Genomic DNA, 9271 nt, shown 5'->3' with positions numbered 1-9271 from the left:
TGATTTAAAAAATTCAAAATGAACTTTAATTGACTTCATGGTTTGTTCTATTTGATTTTTAATTTCTCGTTCAAATTCCTTTTTTTTGAATAAATCATTAAAAAACATTCCATTAACACATCTGAAATACGTAATAATAGATGTAATTCGTCTGAAATGTAATTTTCTTGCTTAATAGCAGGAAATAAAGGTGGTTTTTTTTGACCTATTAATTTAAAATAATGTTTATAATTAATTTAACATAAATTATTTTTAATAAGTTTACACTTACACTTTATATTTTTATTAATTGGCCAACATAAATCTACATTTCAATGATTACTTCATCAGGAAATTATATAGTGCGAAAAGTTGCGCAAGTTTACACATCATAATATTTCGTAAGCTTCCAGACCCGCCGCAAGTTTGCGTAAGCGTAATATTTTGTAACTTTTTAAAATATTTCGAAATATTACGATATGCAAAGCTTCGTAATTTTACGATTTGTAATATTCCGTAATTTTGCGGTTCGCAATATTTCGTAATTTTACATAATATTTCGTAAGTTTTCAGACCCGCCGCAAGTTTGCGTAAGCGTAATATTTTGTAACTTTTTAAAATATTTCGAAATATTACTGTATGCAAGGCTTCGTAATTTTACGATTTGTAATATTCCGTAATTTTACTGCGTAATACTTCGCAACTTTTTAAAATATTTCGAAATTCTATGATGCGTAATGTTCCATAATTTGACGATTCGTAATATTCTGTGATTTTACACAACTTAATATTTCGTAATATTTCAAAATATTTCGATAAATAATACTTCATTTTCTGTACTATAAGTTTATATAATGTATGTTTTATTAGATATAATCATAAAAAATTACAAGTATTTATTAATATATACAGAATACATAAAAGTAAAAAAAAGAAAGAGTAGAGTAACAATATTATTAGACGTAAAAAGAAGAGAAACAGCTATAGTAACGTTAATATTAGATATAAAGATAAAAGAAATATTGTTATTATTGTTAGTATTAAGGTAAAAAGAGTTAAAGAAACAGTAAAAGGAGTAAAAGAAACATGGATATTATCGTTAGTATTAAAGTACAAGTAAAAAGAAATAAAGGAAACGTAGATAGTATTGTTAGTATTACGACATAAAGTAACAAAGAGGTAAAAAAAAACGCGTTAATATTAAAATAATTAGTATTAATAAATAAATATTTCTATACCTGCAAAGTAATTGAACAAAAGAATAAAGAAATAAAGAGAAAGGAAAAAATAAACATGTTGTTAGTATTGTTAGTATCGTTAGTATTAAAGTACAAGTAAAAAGGAATAAAGGAAACATGGATATTATTGTTAGTATTACGATACAAAATAACAAAGAGGTAAAAAAAAATGAAAATAATTAGTATTAATAAACAAATATTTCTATACCTGCAAAGCAATAAATTATGAAATATATGTAAATATATTGTATATAATTAAAGAAATAATAGAAAGAAGAGACAAAAAAATTAAAAATATTGAACAAAAGAATAAAGAAATAAGAAACAAAAATAAATAAGACAAAAACGCGTGCGTGATTAAATGATTAAATGATTAAATCACATGCAAGGATCAGCCTAATTTGATTGGCCAGAAAATACGATATCGTAAAATTACGGAAATCCGCATTTTAAAAAATCACAGAAATTGTATATGCACAATTACTAAATATTATCCCCTCGTGATAAATTAAAAATTATCAACACAAATTCAACACAAATTTAACAAATTTAACGAAATTTGGCCAAAATTAACAAATTTTTACCAGAATTATCAACACAAATTGAACACAAATTGAACACAAATTTCAGCCACGATTTATTTATGTCACACCCGTGTTGTTAAGAATTAATAACCATTTTATTTATTAAAACTATATTAATTATGGTAAAAAAAATGCTATTACGTGTGATATATATAAAAAATAATATTTATTTTTTATGCAACCCATAATTCTCTAATAAACTATTTACATACCGACCTTCCTCCTCCGTGTTATAAGAGTCAATAGAAAGTATATCATCGTCAGCTATGCCATCGTTGGCCTTGTAGCTAATCGTTGGCCGCGCCGTCGTTGGCGTCGCATCGTCGTTAACGCACCGCGTCGTTAGGCCTACCATCGTTAGTCACACCATCATCAGCCGCACTTGCTCTATCGTCAGCTGCTCTATCACCACCATCGTCTACATCATTACCATCATGAGAATCATCGTCCGAATGTGTAAATTTATCCCTATTTTCCAACTTTTGCTAAAAATCAATAAATAAATAAATAAACTGTAATTCAAATAATTCACATTTTGCAAATTGTAAATTAAAAACTTACTAAGTTGTTGATTATCTTCGACTTCATTATACTTTCGCTCATTTGAATGTTTTGATTATTAGGATTTAAGTACGTTTCACATATGCTAATCGCATACGCTATTTGTGTTTTTGAGGGATTTTTATTTTCTTTTCGCAACTTATCAATTATCAGCGACATATATGTCGTAGGTTGCCCCCCATCTTTAACCTTTTTAAATAGGTTGTTGTAACATCTTTTCACCTCCGCCTTACTCTTCCATTCCTGAATCTTTGACGGACTAGCCTGAGTGTTAATAGACGGTAATTTATGCCCAGTCGCTTCGAAAACAGAATACATAACGTCTTTAACTCTAGACGCGAACATCCCTCGTATGCTTCTATGTTGTTGTACTAACTATTAAAAAAAAATGTTAGTATGAAATTTAATAAAATTCATAATTGCTTTAACTTACAGTCGGGGCAATTTTTTTTTCGAAAAAAATAATCCATTGATTTTTTTTGAACTGGCGCATAAATTCCGGATTTTCGTCTTTTAAATATTTTTTGGTAGCGAGTTTGTACTCGTCTTGCGAAGGATAAACAAAATTTTCAAATAAAATTTTCGACACCTTCTTAACGAGCTCCCCTAATCAAACGAGGTTAGCATTTCAGGTTTACATTAAATAATATTCATCTTTATTACCTTTACATACTCCGGATCTATTGTATTATTATTATTTTTGTTATTATCGTTGAGCTTTTTTTCTATGCTCGAGAGACGGGTTTCGAGATTTTTTTGTCCGGTGATAAGAACTTCAAGCTTAGAAATTATCTGCGAATTGGTTCTTAATAGTTTTTCTATTGTTTTTTTATTAACTTTAACAATAAAATATAATTTAACTATATATTATATAATTTCTTTTATAAAGAATATGATACATATTATGTCATATATACCATCAACACTATCATCGGATATTCTCACTCGCTTCTCAGCTTCGCTACCCTCAGTACTACGTTTTGAAAATCTTTCATTATCGTCAATTCTTCGTTTCTCGCCACGCTTTGTAGCCATTATGATAATAAATTTGAAACGAAAATATGAGAAAAAAGGAGGAAATATATGAGAAAAAAGAGGAAATATATGAGAAAAAGGTGAACTAGAAAATTCGAAAAGGATGAGGAAAAAGGGGGAAATACATGAATCAGAAATTCAGAAAAAGGAGGCAAGCTGTCATAAGGTAATTTCCGCCATTCTATACTAAAAAAGAAAAAAAACTTGCGAAATATTGCGAAAAATGGATGAACTAATGCGAAATATTACGAAAAATGAATGTACTAATGCAAAAATTTTGCATCGTGATATTACGAAAAAATATTGTAACACTTTCATAAGAGAACTTTAAAAAAAAACTCTCGTAAAAGCACATAGTACAATCGAAATATTAATCAAATCCAATTTATAAAAAAATAACATGTTACGCATGTTGGGGAGCTTTTATGCATGGAAAAAAAAGTTGCAGCCAGTGAACTCATTTGGCTGATCAGATTGATAGTGATCTTGAGCGCTTATAACCTGATTATCGCATAAATTTGTGGCTGATCATCCGTCCATTATTGTAAAAGTGATTTGCCGTGTTAAGCCAATAAATTTGCGGCTGATTATCAGATGATTAGCCGATTGAATAAGCCATCCGAATTCTTACAGCCCGTTACAGCAAATTCAAAATATGCGAAACACTCAGCACTTTTGCTGTCAGATTCACTTGGCAGGTTGCCGGCAAATTGAAATAGTAAATAAAATAATAAACAATATTTATATGGTACATCATAGACTTGTTACATTTATTTTTAGATTTGCCAACCCACGAACTCGGCAAGTTCCCGACAGCAAAATTGCTGAGTGTTTCGCATATTTTAAATTTTGCTATAATGCGTAAAATTGCGAATGATTCCGCGATATTAGCCACCAGATTCTTACAGCCAGTTCCATTCATTAATGCGTAAATTTGCGTAGTCGTGTCTATTCAAATAACTCAATCAATTGTAATCCATTCAATTAATTCATTAAATTTTTACAATGAATTTGCAATATAATTTTATTAGCACACATAATCTCATATAAATTAAATAGTGAATTGATACTTTTCATCAAATTTGACGCGTTAATTTAGTAATATGAGTTTCAAATGCCCCCTTTGTATGCGAATATTCAGTCAACGCTTTGCATATACTCAACACGCCCAAAAATGCTTAAAAAATGTAGAAGTAGAAGTAGAAGATGATGATGATAATAATGATAGTGAAAAATATAGCAGTGAAATGGATACGAAGTAATCTAAGTAGTGAATATGAAAATGATAAAGTTGAGGTAATTATGTTATTCCAGATTATTCTTTTTAAAGAAAAAGCTCAAATTATACTAACTCATTTTGGTTTATAATTTTAGGTGGATGATGATAATAATGTACAAAATATGTCATTTGACAGTATTGGAAGTGCAATATCAGAGATGAGCCTTGAAGATAGTAACTTTGAAAATATATTAGATTCATCTGAAGAGCCTGAAATTTTTGAAGAACCCAAAAATCTCAATACCAAAACTTGCACAGAATTTCCTAATGATGCTTATAAAGATCTAATGTTATTAGTAACGAAATATAAAATAAACAATAAAGGTGGTAATGAAATAATACGTTTTTTTAATAAACATTCAAATCTTACAGAATCACCATTACCAAAAAATATTGAACAGGGACGAGCATTTATGAATAATATGAAGTTTTCTAATTTAGAATTTAGTAAAGTTCTTATAACAAAACATAAGGATAAAGATTATTTTCTTTATTATCAAAACTTAATACAGTGCATCAAAAATATCTTAACTGTTCCTGACATAACACAAAATTTTGCGCTATCTTACGAAAACTATGAGGTAAATAGTAAATATTAGTTAATTCAATAATTTAAATAATATTTATTTTAATTTATTTATATTATTTTATAGTATAATAGAGAAAGTATTTACAGTGAACAAAACACTGGAAAATGGTGGAAAACTACGCAAGAATCCTTACCTACTGGTTCCAAATTATTATCAATTATTTTATATTCAGATGCAACAACTACAGATACATTAGGAAAAAGTCAATTGCATCCAATATATATTTCATTAGGCAATATCCCAATATGGCGTCGTAATAAACAGGATGCAAAGCAACTTTTGGGATATTTACCAATTTTAGAAGCTGCAAATAAAGATCTGGTTCGTGATACCTTTCATAAATCTTTACGTCATTTACTAGAACCAATTATTTTATTAAAAGATGGTATAGACCTTTTTATAAATAATGAAAATACCTGGTTTTATCCTAGAGTTTCAACTATTATTGCAGATTGGCCAGAAGCCGCAAGTTTTTGTTTAGTTTATAAATCCTCCAATTCAAGCCTTCCATGTCACTCCTGTTTAATTAAAAGGGACAATCTTGCAAATATAAACTTATCGGTTAATGATGTAATACTAAGAACTCATGATGAAATGCGTAAATATTTTGAAAATGATACACAAAAATCTGTTTGCATAGAATCTGTACCTAATTTTTTTTGGGATTTGCCGTAAGTATGCAAAAGTAGAAATAATTATAATAACATATATATATATTAATTATAAATATTTATATTATCAAGGAATATAAATATCTACTTGGCTACTGTTCCTGACAGAATGCATCATTTAGATTTGGGTTTATTTCGTTATCAAATTATCTTCACGTGCGATATCTTAAAATTGCAACATGTTAATGGTAATAAATTAGTTGAAGAAGTAGATCGCCGTCTAGCAGCAATTCCACGGTTTCCCGCCATTAAAATTTTTTCCAATGGACTGCAGTCAATTGCAAGATTAACTGCTAATGAATATCGAAGTTTGATGAAAGTCATGATATTTGTTATTGATAATTTATATGATGAAAATAATAACGAAGTAGATAATTTTGTAAATAATGATGATCTTGTGAAATTGTACGAATATTGGAATGAAATGTATATTTTAAGTAGATATGAAGAATTTAGTGAAAGTGACTTGGAGAAATTTAATGTATGTATTAAAATTTTAGTAAAATCGAAAATTTAAATTAAATAAATTAAATTAACATTTAAATTTTAGGATGCAATACGTAGATGGGCGCGGATGTTTGTCAAGGCTTTTAAATTTGTTTCTCCTTCCAATTTGAAGTTGCCTAAATTGCATTCATGGGTTTATCACATTATTGACTCAATACGATCTTATGGCGCAATAAATGGCTATACCACAGAAACTTACGAAAGTCTCCACAAATATTTCGTTAAAATACCCTACCGAATTAGCAATAAAAAAGATGTCGAACCTCAGCTTTTACGAACTGTAAGTATTTGGAAATTTATTTATTGTATATATTTATTATATAACTTAAGATGGAAATTAAATTAATAGATAAAACGTCAAGCAATATCTATTAGAATGTCTCAACATTCAGTGAATCCGGCAAAAACACCTCGCACTTGTAAATTTTCTGCAAGACTCTTTGATTTCTCTTTACAAGATGCAAATACATTTTTTAATGAAAAAAAAGATTCCGTAGACAATAAAATGCAGACCGGTTTTGCTAGATTTATAAGTTGTCTGGATTCATATCTAGATTTACTTGATGGGTTCACAATTATTGGTGAAACCCGAATAAACATATACGGATCGGTAATACTGGAAAATGGTGCCATAATGCATGCCACAAACAGGTATCATAATAAAGTATGGTTTAGCGACATAGCTATTTCAATGGATTCTGAAGAATCAAATGATTATATATCAGACAAAGGACTTTGTTATGGACAGGTATTTTTCCAATTTATGTAATAATTTATTATAAAGTATTAATAAATATTTATTATTATAGGCCTTATTGTTAGCAGAAGTATTAACAGACCCACCGCTAAATCTCGCATTAATTCAATGGTACGATTTTAAATCTAAAAGGAACCCATATTTATATGGATGTCCTCACTTAAAATTGATAGAATTATATAACTTTGTAGCTATAGAGTCTATACATGGTGTCGTTCACATAGTACCCCGATTTGATAAACAAAATGAATATTTCGTAAATAAATATATTTTTTAGTCACTTGATATAGGAGTTTTGATTTATTTTAATAAAATTATATCCTTAAAGAATTTATGGTCACGTTTCCCATATCATAAATAAAATGCAGATTTATTTATTTAATTATTAACAACACGGGTGTGAAATAAATAAATCGTGACTGAAATTTGTGTTCAATTTGTGTTCAATTTGTGTTGATAATTCTGGTAAAAAATTATTAATTTTGGCCAAATTTCGTTAAATTTGTTAAATTTGTGTTGAGTTTGTGTTGAATTTGTGTTGCGTAATTTTTTATTTATCACAAGGGGATGATATTTAGTAATTGCATGTACGACGTACAAGATTTTTTTTTATGATTTTTTTAAGAAATGTACGCAAAATATTTAATCAGAATATAATTGTTTTATTTTTAAATATGATATATTGATGATTTTTTTTTTAAAAAAAAAATTGATTTTTTTAAAATTCAATAGAATGTGCTAATAATAAATTGGTTTATTTTTAAATATAATATATTGATATTTATATTTAAATAACCAAAACATGTACATGATTTTTAATTATTTTTAATTGAAATCATGTACATGATTTTTAATTATTTTTAATTGAAATCAAACTAAGATTTTTTTTTTAAAAAAAAATTAAAATAAATTAAGTGATTTATATTTATATTTAGAATCATGATATTTATATTTAGATAATCCATATCCGCATGAGATTTAATTAATATGTTTAATGATGAAAAGTCTAATAAATTAAATTTTAATTGAAACGAGAAATAAAATCAAACCAAAGAGGTATTGTTCAAATTTTATTTAAAGTGACATTTTACGACTTTCTTTCAAATTTTTACTCATCCCAAAATCAAATTACTAATAATGCCTCGCCACACACGTCGTCGTTCCCACTATAACGTCTATTGGAACTGGGCTATGATGGACGAACTTGTTGACATACGCCGAGACAGAAACCGCGCCTACCACAATATTAATGGTAGAAGCCGCCAAGATTTTTGGGACTCTGTTGCCAATAGGTTCATATGACTAATATCTATAATTTCTTTAAGAAAGAATTTAAATTCAAATTAACCAATCCATTTAATTGAATCAGAATAAATAGAATATTTCGAACGAGGTTTCCGGGTAACAGTGCAGCCAAAAGTGGAGGAACCTCGTCAGGGATTACCATGTAAGTAAATAAATAACATTACATTCATATAAATTAAATGTATTTACCGAATATTCAAACTGATTTTGATATTTAGAACTATGTCCTTTATCGTAATGGTAACCCTGGGCGGCGGCTGTGGACGCGTACCGGCGCAAGATATTATCGCGAATTTAGAACGAGATTTTGGGAGAGGCCGGGTAATTATACTATAATAAAATTTATAATTAATATTTACGTTCATGTTTTAAATTTGATAAATTTGATCAATTTTAGTCACGCGTGATGATCGTAGGGCAAGGAGAAACTTACCTACGTATCGTAGAAGAAGATAATTATTTTTATTTTTTTATTATTTATTAAGTGAGTAGCTAGGCCCAGTCCGTACCAAATATCGGCTGGAGACTCACGTTTTTTGGGCTGTGACTGATACTGACGTCCACGCCGTACAGCCTGGGTACTATTTTATAAAATAGTAGCGAACAAGTATCAAATGTGTATTTTTTTTATTAAGTTATAATAAAAATTAGAATTTACTTTAATTTTTAACATAAAAATTGTAAATAATAAAAAATTCGTAAATAAAAATAAATTTGCTTTCCCAAACTTAAAAAAAAAGGTGTTTATATAAAAGAAAAGGTGTT

General features: G+C 28.2%; 1 protein-coding gene across 1 annotated transcript; it reads right to left on the bottom strand.

Moving 5' to 3' along the window:
- Nucleotides 1-2127: 2127 nt before the first annotated feature.
- Nucleotides 2128-3397, bottom strand: OCT59_028094 (uncharacterized protein; the record flags this gene model as incomplete). The annotated part of the gene is made up of 4 exons (XM_066147076.1): nucleotides 2128-2286; nucleotides 2363-2737; nucleotides 3026-3198; nucleotides 3280-3397. 4 exons carry the CDS (start codon nucleotides 3395-3397, stop codon nucleotides 2128-2130), a joined length of 825 nt encoding a protein of 274 aa, XP_065993826.1.
- Nucleotides 3398-9271: the final 5874 nt, after the last annotated feature.

This window comes from Rhizophagus irregularis, chromosome 8, assembly GCF_026210795.1.
Source record: "Rhizophagus irregularis chromosome 8, complete sequence".
Taxonomy (NCBI): Eukaryota; Fungi; Glomeromycota; class Glomeromycetes; order Glomerales; family Glomeraceae; genus Rhizophagus; species Rhizophagus irregularis.
This window is presented reverse-complemented; position numbering and strand designations above follow the sequence as displayed.